Below are 26,972 nucleotides of genomic sequence, written 5' to 3'. Positions count from 1 at the left end.
ATATGAGTTTTGGTTCGGATTGAAACTTTATCCTCGGCTATGCAGTGCCTTTTGTTTGGCTTGAGCATGTTGGAGCAGTTACTATCTAGTCTCCCTTCGTGAGGTCTGCCTGCTCTTTTACCTCAATGCCTGGTTTGTCATAGCAATTGGTTTGGGTGTCTTTAAAAGTCTGAATTATTGTCATCATTATAACCTTAAATGTGCAAGACAACTCTGCAAGCTCTTTGAAGTGACACTTTTGGCCGAGGTCAATGGATAAAGGGTTGACTAAAAAAATTTATTACCAATTTTAGGAGCAAAAGTGAGAAGTGGTGAAAATTTTTTTAGCAACTGTTCCGCTGGTAACAATATAAATGATTATGTAATATGCGTATAAATGCGTATAAATGTTACGTATGCGTCACAGGAGGCTCTGTGGGGTTAATTCTGGAAAAGCTAGTGCTTAAGTTAGTTTTAATGTGGTCCCCACTTCAGCAAGCATCATTATATGTCATTTATATTATCATTATCGTAATTATTTGTTTTCATAAATAAAAATTAATATTATTAAAACTAAAAAATTATTTCACTGAATGAGAAGCACAGTACAATAGTTTTTGCCTCATTGCATATCAAGCCCACTACATTTAACTATTGGCTAGATCAAGGAAGCAAAAGGCAACTTCAGTACAAATGAACAAGTGTTGTACTCACCACACAAGGCTATTCACATCTTAAATAGTTTACAAAGTTAAGGCTGGTAATCGCGTTAAAACCAAAGTATTAAAACCGACGGTGTTATTTACAGCCCACAATACTTTTTACTTATCTACTGGTAAAAACTCAAATTATCTTTTAAATCTGTGGAATTTTGTAAGACAGAGGTTTCTAAAGGTTTTGAAAAAGTTTGATAAACTAGCATTTTAGGTTTTGTTAGGTATTATTTACGTTCATTATTTCTTACTATTATAACCTTTTTGAAAGTTCATATTTTTTGGCATCCATGTCTTTGTATCCTATATTTAGTAGTCTACTAGGAAGTCATGACATTGTTCTATAAAAATGACTAATTTTTTAATTCTGATTTTTATAATATTTTTCTTTGATTCAAATGATAGCATTCATTTTCCTTACCCCTATATCTAACTGTAGCATTTTTCAAAAGATAAAAAAGGTAATCTTTCGAATTCAAAAACTATTTACAGCTTTATGACAAAAAAGGTCAAAAATCAAGATAAATTGATTACCATGGATGATTATATTCTGAAGGAGCATCACATTTTGACAAAAACTCTAAACTTTTGCTATTCATGATAAAAACATGAAAGCAGTAAGAGATGCAATAAACCAAACGTGTAATCAAGTCAACCCTACTTGTTTAAGGTCATGCTACTAGGCATAAGTAATGCTACTACATGTAGCTCTAATACACTGAATTTTTAAATAGAGGAATCAGAAGATAAAGCAAATGCAACCCCACAGGCTTTTAATGAATGAAAAATGGTCGGTGACTTAGATGGTGACAAGCCTTCATCACTCCACAATTTATCCTCCCATTCAGTGCCCAACTTCAAACCACTTGCTCAAACTTTACCACTGGAATACTTTGATTACTTTTTGCTTTCTGCTGAGCAAGATGGAAATAGTTTATGGCAGTTTATAGTAGCAACAACTAATAAAAACTGTGAGTACACTTATGCAAATATGGAAGTTCTGCAAACATTGAAACACGGTACCAGCTACATTTAAAATGGAATGCTACAGAGGATCGACTATGGGCATTTATTAAACTGTGTTTGAACATGGGACTGTGGCAAGCTCCATATAATGCGACTTAGTTGAAAACAAAATCACAGCCAAAACCCTGGTATTTTGAAAGACAATGAAATCGGACACTTTCAACTTTAAGCTCAGATTTTCACATCATTTTGACATAATGTTTAGCCTCAACACTTGAGTAGAATTATGGAAGTTTAGCTCTAAAACATTAAACCGCTAGGTGGCAACAAGCTTATGATCATGCCAAAGTCATCTCAACAGATTAAACAGTTGTGGGTTTCAAAGGTCGTCGCTGCCCAACCTACTACTTCCGCAAAAAAAATTCACCAGTGGGGCCCGATAGAGTACAATCTTGCTGACTCCATTACGGAATATATGCTCAGTACTGTTGCTGGTGCATCAGACATTAAAATATTTAATAGAAGGCAGTGATTTAATGTCTGTAACAAACTTTTTGAAAATTGCAGTGGAAAAATCACCATTTGATAGTTGTAAACTATTACACTGGCCGAGTTATCTGTAAAGAATTGCCCAAAAAAGCAAATATATTTGACTGGCACATGCAAATCGTCGAGGTTTGCCTGATGGCATGAATGCCAAACTGTCAACAAAAAGAGAGATGAGAGTGATGAGAAATGGCCAAGTCTTGGCATTGTCTTGTGTAGACAGGAAGCTAGTAAGCATGTTTTCTACACTCTTCTGCAAAAACTAATGAGAAAACGCTTTGAAATGATCAGGTCAAAACATTACCAACTGTGTTGATGGAATACAATGCAATAATGGACGGCATCCACATAGCTGATCAAATGACCAACACATATGCTATTAAGCAAAAAACTATGAAATATTGGAAACAAATTTTTAATTTTCTTGACAAAATAATGACTAATGCATATATATTGTTTAAGCTAAACCCCAATGCTGCAAAGCCATTAGAACATTGTAACTGTAATGGAGGTGTAATTAAAGGCCTGCTTGATAGTTACCAAGAGAATCGACACCATGATGATAGAAAAAAACTTGAGTGACATCAGATTAAATTTACAGCTAGACCTTTTTGTCACACAAACAGAGAAAAAAACGCAAAGTCTGTGCGGTTTTTAGCAACAGCAGAAGCGACGGCTACAAAGGAACATACATTTCAACAAGATGCAAGAGCTGTAATATTAGACTTTGCTAAAGGAAATGCTTCTAAGTATTTCATATATAGACTGTTGTAGTAGCCTACAAACATGGTTATTTTTTCGAATTTTTAAAAAAGTTACCTGTTTTTTGTGGATCTTTGATAAAGGAAAAAAGATAAGATGCTCGCAACATAAAATATTTGTATATAAAACATCTTCTAGGTAGTGTTTTAAACAACCAATTGTTAACGCATCATACAGCAACATCAGCAATTTTCTGTGAAGGTGCATTCAGTAGGCAAACCCCTAAATTTGAACATGAATGACAGTAAAAGAATTAAAACAACAAGAGTGAGATGCTGTGGCCAAAAGGAGAGCAGCTACACATAGATTATGTGGTCTGACAATATCCTTTTTAAGCCAAACTGATTGCGTTTCTGATAAGTATAGTATAGCCCCTTACAGCCTCTAACTAGTAGGAGAGCGCAGCAGAAGCAGAGCTACAGCTATATTTGTCAGAAAATTGGTAGGAAACTGGTTTAATCATGCTAAATTGAAAGAGAGAAAGCTCAGAAAGGAGCGGTACAAAAAACTGGAAGGATTGATAGTCTGGCCGGATGAGCGGCTGACCAAAAACGTAGAATATGGTAGCAATGTAGTCCAAGCTAAGTAGATGGTATCTACAGCATCAAACATGGAGAACAAACCAAAAAAGTCAGAACATGGAGAGCCACCATGGCGGATTGCTGTTACATATCGAGTGCTCTATTTTTTGCATAACATTTATACAAATAATTTCTAATACTACCGAAACAAGTGGCCGGTTCTGAAAGGAGAAGAAAAGGGTCACTGCTCATCCTTTACAGAAGTAGAATATTCTTACAACTTGTACATTTGATTTTTTGATTAAATGTAACCTAGTGATTTAGATGGTGTAAAACTATTTTATTGACCCTGCCAACATTAGCTAATACCATGCATCAGGTCCAAGTATTTTTTGCTGTAATGACTAAGGTCAAAGGTATGTGTGTAAAACTTAGAAGGATGAAGAACTCCAGAAGGTTTTGGAACCAGTGTATGAAGAAAGCTTAATCATTATATCGTTGAGATTTGCTTTGAAAGTGTTGTTTTCATGTATACTGTAGCCTTTCGTTTGACTAACTTCTTGTTTACATTAGCAAGAATGTTTGTATGTTACATTAGTTTAATGTTTCGCTTTTGAAGATGCTTAAAAAAGTTTATTTGTACAATTATTTTGTTTTTGTCGAATTTGCATATGCTAATAATAGTTCTACGCAAGAACACTGGAAATAGCTAGAAATCATATTCCAATAACAAAATTCTTAGACATGCATAAGTGATGTATTTTAATATTGTTAGTTTTCTTTGATTGATGCATGTTTTTGACCCGAAACAAACTTTTGATAATCAAGATATATAGCTACACCGATTAAGCCAAAACGAACACAAACCATCAAACAAATTTCTATGCAAGTTACTATATTTTAGGACATGATAATATACAAGTATATACTAATATACTAATGTGACTTATATACATAGTAAGCTTTATAGTATTTTTATTGTTTTTTAGCAAAGTTTTCCAACAAAATGTTAAAACGGCATAAAAAATGACATTCATGTTAAAAATATTGTTTATGGGCAAGTGTTTTATCCTCCAAAAAAGTGTCATTTCTTTCAAGATGCTCTCATGAATTGATTCATGAAGTGAATTTATGTGAAGGTTAACTTCTGGTCACTCTCATTACAGATTCCGTGAAATGATTGGCCGTAGTCTTCCAAACTATTCCTCCCCATCCTGTTGCACCATACACTCCATTCAGTTGAGATTGCAAACAGTTTTTGAACCACCAAGAACCTACAACATTCAGATGTAAACAGTACAAAGTAGCTGTGAGTTTTATATAAATGATCAATTATCTAGCTTGTCTTTATTTAAAACTGTTAGCAAAAAGATAGTTGCACAATCAAACTAAATATGGCAAGTAAGATCTAAAATGCCTTTGTTAACAAAATGTTATTGAGCAACAAAAGAACATTTCCTTCAGAAGCTGACTTGTATATATATATCAAAATAAATATATAGGCTATACATGTATATATACATATACATGTATATATACATGCATATGTATATATACATGTATATATATACATGTATATATACATATATATATATATATATATATATATATATATATATATATATATATATATATATATATATATATATATATATATATATATATATATAAATAAATATATATATATAAATATGACTTATATATATATAAATATATATATATTTATATATTTGTATATCATACAAACATACAGGTTTGTATGATCAAACCATCTGTACATATCATCCAACGTTTAATTGAACGCCACTTTCCTTTGAACCGCACGTATCTATGACTACCACTATAGAAGAGCTGAAATATAAAATGCCACCCATTTAGTTGAGTGCCACCTCCATTTGACCCCCACTTTGATTTTTACAAATCATCCATAGCAAGTGATCAGTAAAACATTGTCCATGAAATCGAACTAATAATGAATCAGTTACATGAATAACAACTAATTTCTTCATTGTTTCAGTTCAGATTAGTCTTTTCACCGACACAGAAATTTTTTTGTTGTTTCAACTTTGAGAGCAACTCCTAAAAAACTACTTAAAAACAGTATCACACCATTAGTAGTTACTAGTTTGATAAGGTCTTGATACTTCGATGTGTCTAAAAAGTGGTTTACAAAAGTTTGATGAATGACTCACTAGTTTTTATGCTATAAGTGGTCATTAGTGCAAATGCGGCTAAACGCTGATAATTATTTGTGCAAAATTCAACACATAAAAGTTTTGCTCTGCCAGAACTCTGCTTAGAAACTAATATTAACTAGTTCAGTAGTGCAAAAGAAGAGTTGAGATCAGAAGACATTGTGGAAGGTATTGAACAACGATTAGACAGTTTAAATCGTTTTAAACATAAGCAATATTTAGAACGCAACTGGCCGAACGATGCAAATATTTTTGTTTCACCCAAATATTTTTGCTGGTTGACCCATGCTATTGACTAGCAAAAGTTCAAGCTGAGCAAGTTTCAGGTTTTCATCCTAACCCATTGCCACAAAAATAGATATTTGTATTAAAATAACAATTGCAAAGAAAGAGGTTGTTTTGGTTACCAACTTAAAAAAAGGTGACGACTGTGATTTTAAAAGTGACAAAAAGGATTATAAAAGTGATTTTTTTGATGACAGCTTTCTGTAATAGGACTTTCATATTCATAGCATGTTATTTGATAGCATATTTGTGGTTGTATAAGGCTTTTGATGGATCGATGCTCATAACTTCTCTCCTAAGGCAAATCAAAAACCAGTTTTAGCTACAAGCTGTAAAACATTTTGATCAATGCAAAATACTTTTAGGCAACAGTGCTAAACATAGCTGCAAAATAAAAATTTGCCTTCAAAGTTGGAATAAAACAAAAAAATTGAAAGCTCTAACAAATTACAGGTTATCAAATCATTGTAGGTTAATTGCAAGCAATAGACATCAGCAGATAGAAATGCTTCTCTGATATGTATAATTATATATATGTATTTTTTAATTAATTTTTTCTTCATATGTATTAGATGTTGCAAATCCATACATATTAATTGTTATATATAATTATTAAATATTAATGTTATAATACATATATATATGTATATAATATATATACATGTATAATATACATGTATATATATATTTACATATATAACATATATATATATATATATATATATATATATATATATATATATATATATATTATTAACAGCTTCAGCTTAATATTTTGATAACATTTTCGAAATGAAATATGCTTTGAAATGCTGCAAGAATGTGCTACAAAAAGTGCTGCAAGGTTTTTGAGTTATAAAAATGCTGCAACAGTACAAACCTGTGTATCCAGCTGCGCAGTTGTATGAACTATGGCCATCATTGTCCCGATCAGGAGTGCTGAACTTCATTCCATTGTTGTAAGACAAAGAAGAACTATCTAAGCTCCCTTCATACCCAGCATTACTTATCTGGTAAAACACAGAAGGTCACATTTTAATTCAACAAATAAGAATAGCATTTTAACCTTTTGACTCCTGTTCCCGTAATCTTACGGGCTGAGAGCGCAGTCTCAGAGTACCAAACCCGTAATTGCCCGTCAGATCTGAGTCTTCGATACGTATTTTTTAAATTCATTTATTTATTTTAAAAACGGCACTAAAATATTTAATTAATATTTTTAGGAGTTTTAAAAGATATCACACTACTATTTTGAGGCAATAATGAGTCCATTATGCGCATGTGCAAAAAGAACACGTTGCTAAAAGTTGATCGTTCTTTTTGGAAAGCTTATCATCAAGAACGGATGCGATATTTCAAGCGCTGCTAAAAAGATTCGTTTACAGGAAGATATCGACTGGTATGAAAGTGAAGCAGAGGATTTCAGTGCAGAAGAATATGAAGAAGAAGATGAAAGTGAAAAAGAAATTCGACAGAGTGAATCGGAGTACGAAAGTGAGAGTGAAACGGCCGGCGTTGAAGGAGGGAGTCATGACGGATTTCAGAGAGAAGCCGATTTAAAACCCAAAGAATTTCATTTTGATGACAGCTTGGCAGGTGTAAGAAGCCGAATTCCTGGTCAGATAAGTATTTTTGGCTATTTAAAGCTGTTTATTACATCGGCCATCATGAATATTATAGTTAATGAAACAAATAGATATGGCCTTCAAAAACATGGCGATGCCTGGCAGCTTGTCGATGAAAAAGATATTTGGCGAATTTTTGGTTTAGTTTTGCTTATGGGTATTGTTAAAAAGCCTACTTTGTCGTCTTACTGGTCTACTGATCCTTTGTTATCTACGCCAGTGTTTAGTAAAATGATTTCAAGAAACAGGTTTCTAATGGTTTTAAGCAGTTTGCATTTCACTGACAATTCGGAAAACCCTGCTGGCAATAAATTGTTCAAATTAGGAAGTGTTTTTGCCATGATATGTGACCAGTTATCTTCTGTTTTGCTGCCTGGTAAATTTATATCTATAGATGAAAGCTTGCTGGCTTGGAAAGGGCGACTCAGCTTCAGACAGTATATTCCATCTAAAAGATCTAGATTCGGAATAAAGCTGTTTGCTCTCTGCGATGCTGTCTCTGGCTATGTGCACAAGCTGTCTGTGTACATTGGTGATGAGCAGGAGCAAGCCGAAGGAACTGGTAGAGGAGTCACTCACAACATAGTCATGAAATTAATGAGTGGTTTACTAAATTTAGGTCATTGTTTATTTATGGATAATTTTTATAATTCGCCAGAGTTAGCAGCTGAACTTGTAAAAAATAATACTCATGTTTGTGGAACTTTGCGTCCAAACAGAAAAGGTGTCCCCAAAGATTTGAAAATGTATAATGGAAAATTAATTAAAAAAGGTCAGACAACAAGCTTTTCTAATGGGGAAAGTATGGTTGGCTGTTGGAGAGATAAAAAATATATTTCTGTAATTTCAACTATGCATAAAAACATGGATGTCGCAGATACAGGCAAAGTAAATTATAAAGGGGATAAAGTTTGCAAACCAGCTGTTGTTTTGGATTACAACAAATACATGGGGGGAGTTGACAAATCGGATCAAAATTTGCATTATTATAATGCTGCGCGTAAAACCATGAAATGGTATAAAAAACTATTTTTTCATTTATTAGATATTTGTGTATACAATGCGGCCATAGTTTATAGAATTCATAGCAGCTGTAAAATAACTGACTTGCAGTTTCGACAGAAATTAATTCATCAGATATTTGAATATACCGGTTCTTGCCGCAAAAACAGTACTCCCCGCGCTTCAACTTCTTCTACTCATCGAATAGTGACAAATAGTCCAGGGAAAGGTAGACCGGCAAAATACAGAATTTGTAGGCACTGCAAAAAGCGCGGTGATGACAACAAACCTAAGCGAAGCGAAACTAAATTTAAATGTCTAGCATGCGGAGTACCTTTGTGCGAGTCGTGTTTTGATGCTTACCATGCTAAATAAATTCATTTTAAAACTTATTTAGCGTGTGCAAATTCTTCATTGCTTTGTATCACTTGCTTTTGTACATACACTTGCTAAAATGTCATTGTCTATGTATTGTATTTGTTGTGCATTTACAGGTTGTACTTGTTGTGCATTTACAGGTTTTATTTGTTACAGACTGCCCTTTTTAGGGCACCCATATAATCAAAGAGTTCAGTTCACATGCTTTCTAGCAGTCCATGATTTGCTGTTTGTGCTCGTAATAAATGTTGCCTTCTGTCTTGTGCTGCTTCACCAAATGTGCCAATGCAGGCTCACAACTCAATTCATTTTATGCACAATAAATTTTGCTGCAGCACACATGAATTTGTGCAATGTGTTTATATGCAAAATAAATAAATATAGTTTTGAGAAATGCATAAGATCATAACTAAAATCAGCAAAAAATCATAACTATCAATATATAGATCTCAAGTTGTAAAGCTTTGCAAGCTGTCTGGAGGAAGAAATCAGTCTAGAAAATAATCTCAGCTTTCAAATGCATATTCAGTTGCAGCTAAATGCCAATTTGCACGAAAGTTATAGCATTGATGGCACAGCCTGTCAGGTCTTGTCAGCCCTCTCGTGCTCTGCTTACAGACATGGCGTCATGAGCATTTCTAAGAGCTGCACGCGCAATGCATGTGAGCGCATAACTCTGCTTTTGATGCACTTGGACAACCAATTTTTTTTGCTGCGTGTAGCAAACATATTTGCCGCCGTGCAGATGCTTATCATAAACTATTTTCTTAGAGCTATTGCTTGTAAAGAAATATTTATTATCGATATTTTACGGTAAAAAGCTGACAGCTTCGTCGAATCAGGACACTGACCAAAATTTTTACAGCTAATTTGCAGGAAATAAACGGCAGTCTCTGGAGAAATTTCTAAGCTTTCTAATGCATATTTATTTGTGGCTGTATGCCAGTTAGCATGAAAGTTATAACTAATTTTAGGCGGCCATGTCAAGGCTCCATTTTTCGCTTGTAATTAGGGCCACGCGCTGAGCATTTTGAGCGGCGCTCCCGCATTGCATCAAAGATCATAACTCCACTTTCATTGCTCTTGGGCGACCAATTTCTTTTGCAAATTGTTGTGGACATATGAATCCATAGAACTACTGTTTGTACAAAATTTTCAATTACTTCTATCATTTAGAAAACACAATTGAAAATGACGTACGAAAATAAAATATTGAGAGCTTCAACAAGTTGAGACTTCTGCAGGATAGCAATTGCAAGCTATTTACATAAAAAATACATCAGTTTGTAGAGAAATTTCTCAGCATTCCTATGCATGTTAATTTATGTATCTACCTCAAGTTTACTGGACGTATATTCAGTTTTTACGCAGTCGAGTCGAAGGCTCAGATCGCCGTAGTAAATGCTCTGGTACGCTGGGGAATTCCCAGCCGTAAGCGCCCGGTCGCTAAAGGGTTAATGATTTACCAAACTGCAGTTATAGCTATGTTCCTTCTATCTGGTCTTTCAGGCATGATGAAATAAAAGTTTTCAAACTGACTAGAAGATCCTTGCAACTTTAAGCCTGGTTTCCATATAACAGCGCGAGGTGCACAACAAGGTGCACGACGTCGTGCGTAGGCCAGCTGTGATATAGAAACGTCAGCGTGCGACATTCGCACGACCTGCGCACGCTGATCGAAAGGATCCAACAGAATGGATCCTTGCAGTGGGTGCATGCGATGATGTATCCCACAATACACCGCTAGACCTTTTCAACCTATCTCACAATTAAAACGAAGGGCTGTGGCTCCGAAAAGATCGGTCTCCCGTACAAAAGAATAAGCCTGCTTTTCATATGACAGCGCAATCTCGCCACGAAGGGCTGTTTTTTTCTAAAAAAATATTTCTCTCATACGATGAAGTAAGGAAATTATCCACCCTGTCAAATGCAAGCATGGCGCCTACGCGCAATACGCAAACACTGCACGTGGCTCAAGAAATGCAGTGCGCACGATCATTGGGCAGCGTACGATCATTGCGCTGTCATATGGAAACCAGGCTTTAGCAGCATGAGATGTGCGCTAGATCTAGAAGGTTCCAGAAACTTTATTTCATTAAGATAGTCACATAACACGAATAGAGTTCAATTCTCTGATTGTCCAACTTGATACTTGACAAAACATATATGATTGAGTTTTGTTTAATGAACTTTTCAAACGTGACAGTAAGTTATGTTCTGTTTGTATGAGGGTATATCTTTATTAGGTAACAAGTAACCCAAATAGTTTACTACTTCCTTCCTTTTTTGCCACTGACCTATAATTTTGTGAAAAGGTAAAAAGACAGAAAGATTAATTAAATGAATCTATTACAATATTAAATTAACCGGTGGCGCTTAATTGACATTAAAGATTATGCTTTGTTTTTAACGAGTGATGCACAGAAATAAATCTACAGTATATAACAATTATTTTATGTAATAAAGTGAATTGAGTGAGTGGTGTGGTGCACTTTTACTACCATTCTGTTGTATTTTTAAAACAGTTTGTGCGACAAATAAAAAAATTAACACGCATATTCATAAATTTAAAGCCAATCTCTAAATTAAAATTATTTGAAAATGTAGCAAAACTTTTCGAAAAAGGCAAACCTATTTGTAAAATTTTGTGTTTGTCAATTTGGCAACTTTAAAGCTAGTCTTTTTTAAATTTTTTATTTTATTGATGAAAAGATTTTAATGTGGCAAAATGTCGCCATTTATATTCTTTATAAATATACCTAGTTTTAATTAAATCTCTTGCTAACAAAATTTTTATCTGAACCCAAAGATCTTGTAAACAGTAGATGTGTGAATAATCAAAATAAGTGAGGCCTATGAATAGGATGACACAACATCATGGTGGTGTGTAGAGTGAATCAGCTGATCTATGAATTCTTATTGACTTGGCACTAAAAACTACACTATTATTCCATAGTTTGTGCATCTGAGACTGCATATTTTATTGAAAACATATTAAACTGACTTTGGATGAGAAAGACAAGAATATTACACACAAGGTAATGGATAATACCAATAGTTTAGAGACTTCTATATCATTAATAATACAAAGAGTGACCAAATAGAAATTAAACTAATAACAAACAAATGAATCGAATGATATTTAGAAGCAGTTAAGCTGGGCCACTGTGTTAAACACCCATTAGACATGACTGAAAATAATTAGACAAGATAGTTTGTGTCTAAGATTTGTTGAAGTAAATTCCTACTTTGAAGCGGCATAGTGTATCTAATTTTAATATAGCGATTACATGCATATCATTACAGTTAGCATTATGACTTGGAGTGATGTCTGATTTTATGAGCAGTGCTCAATGTGCAAATCTAAAGCACTGCGCATCCGTGTTATTGTTATAGCCACCCTTAGATCGTATCTTGAAAAACAGAATCTCAATGTGATCCTGATTGATCTTAAATTTACAGTTAAATTTAAACTTAAACATTAAAGTTATTTGGTATCAAATGATTCACCATGTTTTACTCTGCTGTGTTGTAGGTGCAAAACATGTGGAAATGTAATTATAGGCTCTTAAAAACTAAAAAACAAACAGTTAATACTTGCCATCACGAAACCGCCGTAGATTGGAAACGTTTCTGACATTTTCTTAATTCTTTCGCTATCGCATTACAATCTTACCGAATGAATATTCTTCCCAAATTAATGAAACAATTTTTTGAAAAGCCGATACACTGCTAGTATTTAAGCATTATCCCAAAAATAAAAACAGATACCGTTTCACTGTAAGATGCATCCTTTTCAAACAAAATTTCTTAAACGATAAGCACAACGTGAATTCTACTCTTTTACAAAATTCAACGTTTTATTGGCGTTGAACTAACATGGTGTGTTTTTCCTTGACAAGAAAACAATCTGTTTTTGCAGTTTTGAAAAAGAACTAGAAATGGAATCGTCAAACTAAAAATATTTCTTCTAGGTGCACTTGATTGGCAACAAGGTTGTTTTGTTGGAGACAAGTTTTGGTTGGTCTAGCTCATGGGTCGGCAACATTTTGTACTAGAAGAGCCATTCGGACTCGTTTTCCAGAGAAAAGAAAGCAAAGGGAGCCACAAACCCCCTTTGATATTTTTAATTAAAAAATACTAAATGTAACTTTTTTGTCTAACTTTTAATGATTTTATACAATGTTTACACTATAAACCGAAATGGTGTGGTATGTATAATGATTTAACTGCTGAAAAAACAAAATTACACTTTTGATATTTTTAATTGAAAAATAAATAAATACCGCATGTAACTTTTTTGTTTAGCTTTTAATGCTTTTATACCATGTTTGCACCATAAAACGCAAAGGTGTGGCATGTATAATGATTTAACTGCTAGGAAAACAAAATTACACTTTTGCAAAGAACAATAAAATACTTTTGGCGATTTTATTGGCGCATAAATTGTTATAAGGTGTACTATCTGCATTAGTGTTGTTGTTTGTCAGTAGTTTTGTTGACATAACATCAGAAGGTATCTCGTAGCGATCTGGTCCTCCGTTCAAATCCGGTAGTACAGTTTTTCTATACTTTTAAGTTAAAGCCGCGTGACGATCATGTGATAAGGTACTAATGATAATAGAACCAATAATGATGCATAACAAATGAAAATGTTTGATTTATCACCATAATTACATTTTTAATTATGTTACAAAATCTAGGGATAAAACTTCTATATTTTCATGAATTACTTGGCATATGGTTAGAAAAGGAAAAAATTCAAAGTCAGAGGGAGCTGCAGTGAGGGAATGAAATAGCTGCTTGCGGCTCTGGAGCTGCAGGTTGCTGACCCCAGGTCTAGTTAATATGTAGGTTTCATATAGCAAAGAAAAGTGAAACCCTATGGATTAGCCAATATATTGTTTTACGGTAGGTACTTTTATCACCGCATTTTGTTGAAAATATTTAGCCAAAGTTTTTTATATTAACTGCACCTGATTGGCAACAATGTGGTTTTTTTGAAGACAAAGCTTGATTGGTCTAGCTATTGCATAGGCTTTGTAATTAAAAGAAAAGTGAAACCATATTGAAAAGCCGATATATCGGCTTACGATCTGTACTTGAACTACCACGAAAGCCGATATATCGGCTCACAGTAGTGAAAGAGTTAACATTATCACAGTTTACAGCTTTATTATTAATAATAGAAATATAATAGTCACTCTCAGTAGTACTGAATAAACTCACTTAAAGTCTACAGATCTAAAATTAGAGAAACTTTAGTAGCTATAATGCGTCTGACACAAGTGTTCAAGGCTAAGGAAAAACTGCAATAAAAAATAAAGTTTTTGCACAGCAAAACTACACTCAGGAAAGGCTGTAAAAACATTTTTGTTGGCTCAATGTATGCAAATAATTGTTGCCTTTCAATTAAGTGCAGTCAAGATAGGCTACTTACTTAACTTACCCCAAATCAAAAACATTTTATATGAAACCTATTAACCTTTCCACAGCCATCCATATACAAATTAACTATCAGCCTACTACCTGCCATTTTACCAAAAAGTTGCCAATTTTGCTTCATGATATGTATACAATGTTTTTTTCAATTTCATAATCTCTAGAAATTTTTTAAAATATTTTATTTTGGCAGCATGTTAACAAACGATTCTATGCAAAAAAATCAAATGTATTTATACTTCGTGCATTGTGTATGCTACGCTACTAAAGTCATGTGCGGCTCTGATTGCTACAAAGCTAAAACGATCCTCTACAATGTTCCTTACTTTTACAAAACTAATACTTTTACCACTGTCAGAGTCAGTGCTGCTACTTTAATTGTCTGTGTGATCCCAAAAATCTGAATCTTAACCAGCTATAATGTCATCAACATAGGTAACTCTTTGTTTTCTAACTTGAAAGGTACTTACGAAAGCCATACTACCACTAAATAGTTCAAATGTCTGAAAGAAAGAAACGTATGTTTTCAAGGTGAATCTAAAAAATCTCAAACTGTTCTGTGAATTTAAGCTAATTTTATAGAAAAGTATTTGAACAATACTGTCAGTACCATGAAGGTCGTACAGATTGTTGGTTATGTTGTCAATGAATAATTACAGTCAGTTAATATTTCATTGTATGGACATTTACATAAATGCGCATAGGCAGTCAACCATAGATTTTGCAGAGATTCAAATACGGAAGTCAGAGTTTTAAAGCTGCATCAGACGGCTCTTGGCAATATGCAAAGGCTTCGTGAAGATGCATTACACGGATTTTAGTAGTAAAAAGAGTTAATCTAAGCATACAGTACTTGAACACCCCAGTTGACCAACAAATATTTTGTGATCAAATTAAAGTTGCTTAGCTACTCTTGCACCGAGCACATTAGGTAAAAATAAACATTAGTTTTTTGTTAGCGACATTTTGAATGTCTTATAAACAACTCAGAGAAAATTTCAACAACATTAGCAATGCTTAAAACCATTTAAAATGCAAAAAAACCAAACTAATGCAATTAAAGAACTTATATTGAGAAAAAGTAAACAGAAACAGCAGTAATTATTGTCAAATGTATTAAAAAGTCTGCTTCACAACTGTTGTGGAGATTCAATCTTTCAGAAGATACTATAACTACATTTTTTAATATTTTGACAAAATATGGCACAAATTTGATGATAAAATTAGGAATTAAAGCTTATAAACTTGAAACATGAAGTTTGAAGTTTTTGATTTTTGAGTATCTTGCTATCTTGTCCTTGCCGTCTTAGAGTAGACAGTTTGGCAATAAAATGCCGTTTGGTAATGTAACAAAATTAGGTTACGCAAAGTGCAATGCCAAACACAGATTTGGTTTCTCGAGTGTGAAATATGTGAAATAAAATTACTTTGTAATGTCTCCCACACTAGCCGGTACCTGTAAACTTTAACATAAACACTTACCATTAACCTGTAACCATCCGCGATATCATTTACATAGAAACTGGACCAGATTCCAAACTTGCTAGTACCATTAGCGGCTTTGAGGAATATATGAAGTTGATTGTTCAACCTGGTTAGAGCATGAATTTTATCCAAACCTAAAATCAGGCAAAAAATATTCCTAAAGCAAAATTTTGGCGAGGATAACAAACATTTGTCATGTAGTCATCATTGCTACAAATTCAAACATACACTCGCACAACAGGTGCGTTATTAGTGCTATTCAATTTCAATATTTTTTAGCTCCAACAAATGGAAAAATATGTCATTTTATCAAACGATTCACCCTAATACACACAATAAATAGAGAGCTTTTTTCTGCTATCAACTTCATCTCTATGTCATTAAAAACAAATTAATACTAAATTTTAGTAGGTTTCATTTAAAATTACTGGTGTTTCTCTTTAAATTGCATTTGCTTGTGATGTTTGAGGTTGTCTGCTTCTGAGAATATTTCAAGATTCTAGTCAACAAAACCTTATCAAAGTTACAAGGGTTAGAAGAAAAATACATGCAAATTGATATCAACAGTTATTATTGTTCTTACGTTCGTTATTCGCTACTAAATTCAAGTTGTGGCATAACATGTCTGTCTCTATTCTGTTAACTTTTTTTGCAATTACAATTTTTTTTACAGATGCCCTAATTGTGCTTTTGCTTGATCTAAGCGGTTTCACAACAAACAAGGCTGACCAATTTTAATCTTGAAACACCCTGGCTGTCAACCACCTCAAACATAAAAAAAAATCCGCAAAATTTCCAAAAAACATCAATAATTTCTGATCAAATCAACTGAAAGTTTGTGTTAGTATATCTTTAGCCAAATATATTTTTAAAAAATGTAGTTCAGTTAACCATGTAACTATTCAATAAAATGAGATTCAGCTGATAATATCATTAGTAATATGAATGAGTATTGAATTTCCGCCTCACAAACTAGATAAAATAGTAACATAACATATTTCAGCTTACCCAACCAATACTCTCCTTCAATATCACCGAAGCCTGCCTGGTAGTCCGTCCAGTTTTTGTTAAAGTTAACCAATCCATTCACCCTTTTCTGAATCACAGTCCAGCCGTGATCATCAATGAAGTCACACCAAACTGAAAACGGCTCATCTCCTGCGTGTAACGGTTTAATTAGGTATACTCCTTGGCACCTGACACCACGATTGTACAGCTCTTGGCAGTCTATAATAGCAACTTCCGGAATAACATGTTTGTATTAGTAAGCATTGCAATTATGTATGTCAATTGTGATGAGTAAAGCTTATAGTTTGGTGGATGTCTAGAAACACAACAGTTCATTCTCACTTAATTCCTTTCACGTTCCATTTTTATAAAGTGTTTTATATGGTGCTTTCTAAAATTTATGTCAACCTATTTATCTAAAAGTTTGCTTCCTCACGAGCAAAATTTTGCTGTAGGAAACCAAATGAAATAAAACTTTTTAGTAAAATTTACGAGTGGCGTCTCCATAAAGATTTTGAAAAATAATTTCAAGCCCAACGTTGTAACAAGCTACATTCCTAACTTGGCGCTACTAAACCAATCAAAACAAAAATGGAGCCTCTTTCATGCTACAGAGTTTAGTGGAAAACATTGAGTTAAGATTTTTATGAGCCGCAACCTGAGAAATAGGGCAACCCGGGCAGCTGAGTCCACGATTATGCAACTCCTGACAGTCTATAATAGCAACTTCCGGAATAACATGTTCGCATTAGTAACCATTACAATCATGTACCTCAATTGTAATGAATCAAGCTTTTAGATCGCTGCAAGTCTATAAACACAACACTTCAGTTTCATTTAATGCATTTCCTGTTACATATTTACAAAGTGTTTTATATGGTGCTTTCCAAAATGTCAACCCATTTAATTAAAAGGTTTGCTTCCTCACGAGCAAAATTTTGCTGTAGAGAAACAAATAAAACAATACTTTTAGTAAAATTTACCAGCGGCGTATTCATGAATATTTTAGAAATTGATTTTACACCCAACGTTGTAACATGCTGCACTATTAATTTTTAACTTAATACAAATTGAACCTCTTTCATGCTACAAATTTTAGCGGAAAACGTTGAGTTAGGATTTTTATTAAACCATCTTAGAAACAGGGCAACCATTAAAATCGTGAAGTAAATTAAATTTTAAAAGTGAGAATAATGTCACTAAAACATTAAAAAATACTTTTCAACTTTTGTAGTACTAACATATCAATCACTCTGCTATTCTATGTTTGGACTGTTAACTGTTTACCTTGAGGAACTGGCAGGTCACTGGAGACAGGCTGGGTAGTTATAGGTCGCGTGTTCACATCTCCATCTGTTGTCAGTGACTCGGTAATAGCTTGGTCCCTTGCCAAACTTTGAGTTGCTACCAAAGGTATTGGCTCAGTCACTGGACCGAAGTTAGTTTGATTTGTGAGGCACTCGGTTAGAATTTCAAGCATATCAGTATAAACGAATCTTGCATACTTCAAGTGAAACGGTAGTTCGCTGTCATCGTAAACTCCGTGTTTTTGTTGAATTAGATCGGGACACTCATTTTGCAAAATCCGACGGACAGCGTAGATGTTTTTCCGGTAAAGGACCAGGTCTCGGCCGTGACTTGCTGGCTCAGCAAGATGTTGGCTAGAAACTGATACCAGAAAAAGTAGCAAAAAAGCGTTTGATAGAGCAATCATCATGAATGAGGAGACTGATTTCTGGAATGCCCCGAATGATTGCTGAAACTTGTGTTATATAGATGCATGAATAAGCCACGCCCATTCAAGTTGACACGTACCGCCCATCTATTGAGCCAACTCAACTGCTTGATAATTGACAGCTCTGATGAGTTGCACAGAAGTTTAAATCAAGCCGTTGGTGCCCAACATAGTGATTGATAAGCCAACCTTCTTACGGTTTAGTGTTCCGGGCATGCAGTTTTAAGATTATCTCTAAGCGGCTTTGCTTTGAGTAAGAAATCTTCAAAAATAATTTGTCGATTGGTACTTTTTGAAATTATTTTACTAAAAATTGTGTACATCTGAATATGATTAGTGGTTGTGTACAATCTAATTTATATTGCTAACAACTTTAAAGTGCTAAAACTAACAAAAATATTAGTTTAAAACAAACATATACCAGTTCAAGCAAGAATAGTCTGCTTCGCGCAAATAGTCAATCAAACTGAGTGATTCGAGCAGAAATTAACGCAATCTAAAAACGCAACATCATCCGCTTTTTGATAGGGTAGCACAGAAAAAGCATTACTATATTTTTGAATACTGGGTACGCTTTGAGATTCTTCGAATGGGTTTTTAGTCAAGAATATCGCTTCCTAATGCGCCCATATCATTACTTTGATAAATGTCTACCAGAAAATTTTAAAGAAGTGTTGACTATACTAATACAAACTTGACTAGACAACAGCCCTTCTGACAAGAGCATATTATACATACGTATAATATATATATATATATATATATATAAAATATAGAGTATATAGAATATATATAATATAGTAGTATATATAATATAGAATATATAATGTGTATAACCATTCGAGTTCCAATTTAGCTCATTTCCAAAACTAGTGATGTACTCCATAGAATAAAACTTGTTAAAATAGTCATGGGCACATTTCAAGTCACACTTTGTACACATTGTACACTTGTGGCACTAACTCAGCCAAAATACCTGATCAATTTTCATTTTTAATGTTATTAATATTTCTCTAAATTACAGAACATCAACATAGTTTACAACTTGTCATACAATTATCACTCTCAAAGTCGCATGAACGACAATTGCTTTTAGTAAAAAAGCTTTTTTGCTCTAGAAGAATTAAGCCTAGGAAAAGGTTAGCGGCAGTGCAGTAAAAACTGTACAATATGTAAGTTTAACTATTTAATGAATTACGAAATTAAATACATAAAAAAATAATTATCTCATTTTTGTAATATGAGCAACTTATCTGCTGATGAAATAAATACTAATGTTTTTAAGTACAATAAAAACTTACTTGCCAAAAAGCTAGCCATGTTAATCAAAAATAGAGATTTTATTTTGAAGAAAATATCACAAAAGAATACAACTACGTTGAATATAAACTTTAATATACTTGTCAGATGTGCTAAGTACATCTAGATAATAATCAATGATTTATGAATAATTCACATTAGATGTCAGAGCACTTGCTCTAAAGTTGTCGCACTGTGCATTTCTGTATCATCGGCATTCTGTTTTCTATAATGTCACACATTTTGTCTTTATCATTATGCAAAAGTTGCAGCAAAAATGTTGGAACTTTTACTTACTTCCTTGCTGCCTACTCACAAGGAACTTGTTGAAAAACAACTAACCGCATATAATCATGATAATGTATTTTACAGAAGGAAATAAAGCACCCTATTAAGTATTGCAACAGCTGCAAAAGCTTTGAACCAGCATTGGTTACAAGATACTACACATACCATAGTTATTTTATTGTTGTGATGTTGCAAAAAAGTTTTTCCAGCAAACAAAATTTCAGCTAAACATTTTAAATACTTTCATGTTCTAAAAAAATATAATATTGCTAAACCTTGTAGACATAAATTGGGTAGATAATGTATGCAAATACTGTGAAGGATCTGTTGCAACCCCTTTGCTGCTCCATAAGGAGCCAACCACTGGGTCGAGTAAAAGTAAATATAAATTTTGTTATATACATGTATATACATAGAATAAATATGTTTTTTACCTAAATCCTAGTATACATGTATTTAATAAGTATATGTTCTCTTGCTTCGGTCTGGTTAAGCTCCCTGTGAGAGTGCGGCACTATTAGCCTTTGTGCATAGCTCATCACTTTTGTGATTTGAGTACTCTGGTGTCAGCACATTGACTTTTGCAATGTCTATGAGGCAACTTAACTTTTTATGTAAGGAAGTCAACTCTCATTGGCAATGGGATTTGTGTCCCTTGTCTGCTCTGCGCTGCATTGATGATTGTTTAATTGCCAAAAAAGTACTGTATATAGCATGAGTATTGATCTGTATGTATATATTATATATATATATATATATATATATATATATATATATATATATATATATATATATATATATATATATATATATATATATATATATATATATATATATATACAGGACAGATAGCGCAGTTGGTAAGGTATCGGGACCATGATCATTAGGTCCTCGGTTCAAACCCCAACAACTGCACTTTTCTGGTGGTCCTTAGACAAAACCTTTGCTTGTATAACGTCTACAACCTCTATGATGAGTGCAATAACCAAGGCCATGCCGGCTCGGACGTCGCCCGGTCAAACAAGGTCCGCGCTGCCTGTAGCTGAACCAGGACAAGGCAGTGAAAAATGGGCTACTGGTTCAAAACGGATGAAATGGACTCGGACTGATAACACGGACCTCATGCAGTGCTACTTTATGAGTGAACCTCAAAAGTGGGGCTACATGGGAAGGATGCGTCAACTGTGGATAAACATGCGCCCTGAATTGCCACTAACCGCTAAGCAACTTGTAGCTCAGAGGAGTAACATAATCAAGCGGCACCTCATATCACAACTTGAGGTAGATGAAATTAGGGAAAAGTTCACCCAAGTAACCTCAACCAACGAGGAGTGCATATCAACACACACTGTCATGGATACACGATCATGTGTTGACTCACGGGCTGAAGAGGACATGCACTTGGACCTTGACCCAAGGGTGAAAGAGCTTGCGGAAAATATCATCAACAAGATGTCAGCTGCTAATGATTATGGAAGCAGGGTACCACTACGAAGAGTTAGCAAGGCCATACCTAAGAAGCTGTTAGAAGACATTAACATGGCACTGGAGTCGATCTCAACTGGATCAATCAGTGAGACTAATGCCTTAATCTACAGTACAGCAACCGTCATCTTGGAGGAGATGGATATTAAGCCAATGCCAACAAGGCTTCAAGCCATTCCATCCTGGCAGCTGAGGCTACAAAATAAGATCAAGGACTTGCGCAAGAAAGTTAGTAGGCTCAGTGAGAGATCTAACCACAGTTTGGAGCGTCCAAAAAGGGAAGCCACAATAGAAGCTCTAGAATCTGCCAAACAGCGGCTAGTAGCACTCTCGGCACGACTGAAGCGGTACACCAAAGAGCGAGATAACAAGAGAATGAACAAACTGTTCATCAATAATCCATCTAGAGTGTATTCCCAGTTCAAAGGTGAACTGCAGAGGCCAATGTCTGAGCCTCCCCGATCTAGCACTTCAAAGTTCTGGAAGGACATCTGGGAGAAAGAGACCACTCATAACACCACTGCAAATTGGCTGAAGAGGCTTAAAGAGAACCAACAACACACTGTGGCTCAGCAAGGACTCACCATCAGCAAAGACGACATTAAGTGCAGAGTGCAGCGTATGAAAAACTGGGCAGCACCTGGCCATGACATGATTCAAGCCTTCTGGTTAAAGAAATTGACATCACTTCACACTAGAATGGCTAAGCAGATGGAATACCTAATAGAACAAGGTGACCATCCAGAATGGCTGACCAAAGGACGAACTGTGCTTCTGATAAAAGATCCAAAGCAGGGGCCGATTCCCAAAAACTATCGACCAATAACGTGCTTGCCCACCACTTGGAAACTGCTCTCAGGAATAGTTGCAGACAAACTGGAAAAGCACATGAGTCACTATATGACCAGTGCTCAGAAAGGAATTGGGCGCAACACCCGAGGAGCTAAACATCAGTTACTGGTGGATCGGACGGTCTGTCAAGACAGCAGGAGAAGGCAAACCAATCTTGCCATGGCTTGGATTGACTACAGAAAGGCCTATGACTCAATTCCCCATAGTTGGATACTTGAGTGCCTCAGTATGTACAATGTTCACCCTGCTCTTGTGGCATTCATCAAGATGTCAATGACCAAATGGAAGACGGAACTGGAGGCTAATGGCAAAAAGCTGGCGAGTGTACAAATTAAGCGAGGCATCTATCAAGGTGACTCCTTATCACCGCTGCTCTTCTGCATATGCCTAAACCCTCTAAGCAATATGCTGGAGGAGACTCAATATGGGTACCAGTTTAAGAGTGGCACCAAGATAAACCACCTCTTCTACATGGATGACATCAAGCTGTACGCTAACAAAGAAAGGGACATTGATTCGCTAATACACCTCACTCAGGTATACAGCAAGGACATCGGAATGACCTTCGGTATTGAGAAATGTGGAAGGCTAATTATTAAGAAAGGCCATTCTATGCTCACAGATGGCCTAAGAATGCCAAATGGTACCATCAAAGATATAGAAGAAGGGTACAAGTACTTGGGGATTATGCAAAGCAACATCAACCACGAAGCCGAGGTACGTCACAAAGCCATTTCCGAATACAAGAAACGCCTTCGGCAGGTCTTACGGAGCCAGCTCAATGCCAAGAACCAAATCATGGCAATAAATACCTACGCACTGCCAGTAATAAGATATCCAGCAGGCATAATAAAGTGGACTGAGGAAGCCATCAAAGAAACAGATATAGCAACTCGTAAACTGCTGACCATGCATGGAGCACTCCACCCAAAATCTGATACTATTAGATTGTATCTTGATAGGAAAGATGGCGGTAGGGGACTCAAAAGTGTACAGCAGACAGTGAAAGAGGAGGAGCGAAGCATCAAAGCATATGCAGCCTCCATGGCCATCTCAGATAATTTGCTAGCTGAATTTCAATCGGCTGCTCTCACAACGGGCCTATGCCCTGATGATGAGGAAATTGACTGGCATACGAAACCTCTTCATGGTGCTTACCACCAGCAAATATCTAAGGTTGGCGATCTTCACCAGACATATATGTGGCTGAACAAAGGAAACCTAACGGCCAATACAGAGTCGCTAATCATGGCAGCCCAGGAGCAAGTGCTCCCAACAAGGCAACTCCAAACGAAAATCTATCACACTAGAGACGATCCTAGATGCAGACTGTGCAAAGATGCACCTGAGACCATCCAACACATCATCAGTGGATGCAGACAGCTAGCAGGGAACGCATACACTGAGCGGCATAATCATGTCGCAGGTATTGTGTATAGAAGTCTATGTGATGAGTATGGCCTTAATAAACCACAACACTGGTGGGAAGCTCCTGGTAAGGTCAATGAAAATGACCGCGCTAAGATCCTCTGGGACTTCTACATCCAAACTGACAAGCATGTCCTAGCAAACCAACCAGATATAGTGGTGGTAGACAAGGAGAACAAGAGGGCTACTATAATAGATATAGCAGTACCCAATGACTACAATATAGCCAGCAAAGAAAAAGAAAAGGTAGAAAAATATCTCCCTCTTGGAGAAGAAATTGAAAAATGCTGGAATGTAAGAACAACCGTAATCCCAGTAGTGATTGGGGCACTGGGCGCAATAACACCGGCGCATAAAATGTGGCTTGCCCAAATACCAACAACAATCAACTCAGGTGAGTTGCAGAAAAGTGCGCTATTGGGAACAGCTAAGATCTTGAGACGAGTGCTCAAACTCCCAGGTCTCTGGTAGGAGACCCGAGTTAGAGCAGAATTTACCACCCATACGGGGTATCCGGGGTGAGGAAACAATTTTTTTATATATATATATATATATATATATAATGGATAAGTGGTCAGGCCTACTGCTAACAGCACTCTACGCTCTAAAAAGTGCGGAGTGTTATAACTAACTAGAGTGTGGAATAGGTTAATTTTTCTTATCTTTATTCCAGATTGATGTTTTATTCTGGGTCACGACAGGTCTGTTTCGTGCTGGTGCACTCTTCAGGTGACTTGTGTTGAAGTCACCTGAATATATATATATATATATATATATATATATATATATATATATATATATATATATATATACATGTATATATATATATATACACCCGTATGTAAACCTTTGGAACGATTTTTTCTCTAAAAGCAATCGTTTCTCATGCAGCCTGCAAAGCAATAATTGTACAGCGATAGTAAATTCTGTTGGTGTTTTGCAATATAAATGGTGTCAATTTAAACATAAATATAGATAATTCTGATCAGGTTTCCTAGCTTCATTGGTGCCACCATTGGACAAAGCGGGACTAGAAAAGGCACTGTGACTATTTTAATAGGTTTTGTTCATAGGGGTACCTCACTAGTTTTGGAAAAGTTAATTCCGTACAGTGCTACTGCAAAGCATTGAACCATCAGAGTGCCAATTATTTGCCATAAGTTAACTTCAAATTCTGTCAAAGGATGAATCCCAGCATTTGCACCAAGATTTTCGCAATTCTTTTTTTGGTCTGTTTTATTTATGTGGTTAGCTGCAGGCTAATTAAACCTGTTTATTACATACTTGTTTTGGCTGTTTAGAGTTTCATTTTAAATATTTATATTTTATTATTACAAACATTAATAAAATCTGCCAGAAGTAAGGGACTAGCTTATTAGAAAAAGTACAGTCCCACCTATTAGGCAACAACATGGGATGTTTTAGCAAATTGTTACTATAATAAATGCTGTGCCCGTACCTAGTGGTCATTCTGATGGTTATAATAATTTTAATGAAGATGAAAATCTTAGCTAAAATTATATTTTTTTAATCCAATTCATAAGTTTCCTTAAGATATTTACTTTTCCAGCTGATTTATTTGTAGGCCTATGTATTAAAAAATTATTTTAGGAGTGACTTGAGCGAGCAAATTTTAACTGAACATAAAAAGTATGTGTTGATTCATGATAATGGTAGAATACTTCTAACTATAATATATGCTATATCCTTCCATTAATCAGTACAAAATCATTAATGGATGTTTGAAAAAGATAGCAGCATGTCTGATTCAAAATCACCATAATCTGTTCAGCATCTTTGCATGCTACTTTTCATGCTAGTTATTAACATTGATGGGCTCTAGAAAAAGTGTGTACTCACATAATTCAAGGTTTATTACTACACTTATGATATCTCACAAAACGCTTGACTAATGGACAAGTTTTTTTTTTGAAGCGACCACCAGAGGAAAAAAAGGTTCATACAAGATTTGAGCCCGCCAACCTTCGGTACGTCGGATCGGCGCTGTAACACCTGTCTAGCCCTTTCAACCATTGCCTAACATTTTAGAATAATTGTGCGCACCATTATTGGTAAACCTAGTGATCTTGTAAATCATACTATACTGCAGCTATATTCTGGTAATAGTAATAAAATAATATTCGTTAGAAAGGTCATTAGACTGATAAAACAGTATCACTAGTCAATATTTGAACTCAATATTAGTTATTTCAAGTAACTCAATGCAGTGATAGGCCATAATACCCAGGTGCGCAGACGAGGAATGAGGTTTTTAAAACCCAGTTGTTTGGCACTTCCTGTCATGAAACATTTAGTAGCGATAAGGGTGACCTACTGCTGTCACTCGTAATGGTTACGTTTGAGAGAAGGAAACACACAAAATGTTTGTTATGTGGGCTCTCAACAATACCAGCCACTGGAGACAGAATTATTAGTTTAACATGACTGTTTCCTGCTTGTGATGAATTATTTTCAAGCCTGATGGGTATGAGATGTCTTGTAACGTCACTTCATGACATAAATAATTCAATTTGCAGAAAGTCCTATTGTTGTTCGGAAAAGGCATTAGTATCAGTATTACATCCATCATTCTTGGAAAAGTATTTCGGCAAACTCCGTTTTTGAATGTGAGAAAAAAGATAGCGCCCGGGAGGAATCAAACTCACACAATTCTGTTCAGCATGTCAACCTGGTTTCTCCTGCACTAGTTATTCACCTTTTTGAGTTCCAGAACAATTGTGGACATACGCATTGTCAGGGCTCTATTGCAACACCTAATAATACCTCACAAAACACCAGGGTACTTTTCTGCTCAAAGCAGCCAGCGGAAGTTTGGAAATAAAAGATGGATCATACAAGATTTGAGCCTGCAAACTTTTAGTATAACAGGCTGACGCTCTAACATCTGTGCAGTGGTTTCAACCATCACCTATCATTTTAAAATAATTGTGTTTGCTTTATTAGTAAACCTAATGATC

General features: G+C 35.1%; 1 protein-coding gene across 2 annotated transcripts in view; it reads right to left on the bottom strand.

Annotated features, from left to right (window-relative positions):
- Nucleotides 1-4,275: 4,275 nt before the first annotated feature.
- The window catches only part of LOC137396522 (ficolin-1-like), a 47,360-nt gene continuing 24,663 nt past the window's right edge, over nucleotides 4,276-26,972 (bottom strand). The window contains exons 1-5 of one of the 2 annotated variants that reach the window (XM_068082825.1): nucleotides 18,195-18,638; nucleotides 16,908-17,126; nucleotides 15,897-16,033; nucleotides 6,848-6,977; nucleotides 4,298-4,761 (exon numbers count right to left, since the gene is read on the bottom strand). In XM_068082825.1, the coding sequence (XP_067938926.1) occupies nucleotides 4,628-4,761; nucleotides 6,848-6,977; nucleotides 15,897-16,033; nucleotides 16,908-17,126; nucleotides 18,195-18,624 (1,050 nt within the window). In that variant the 5' untranslated portion in view covers nucleotides 18,625-18,638 and the 3' untranslated portion in view covers nucleotides 4,298-4,627. Of the gene's footprint in view, nucleotides 4,762-6,847; nucleotides 6,978-15,896; nucleotides 16,034-16,907; nucleotides 17,127-18,194; nucleotides 18,639-26,972 lie in introns of those variants that run through there. The other variant, XM_068082826.1, reaches the window with a different exon arrangement.

The sequence above is a fragment of the Watersipora subatra genome, chromosome 5 (genome assembly GCF_963576615.1).
Source record: "Watersipora subatra chromosome 5, tzWatSuba1.1, whole genome shotgun sequence".
NCBI lineage: Eukaryota > Metazoa > Bryozoa > Gymnolaemata > Cheilostomatida > Watersiporidae > Watersipora > Watersipora subatra.
The sequence above is the reverse complement of the archived record's forward strand: the minus strand, read 5'-3'. Positions and strand labels throughout refer to the sequence as shown.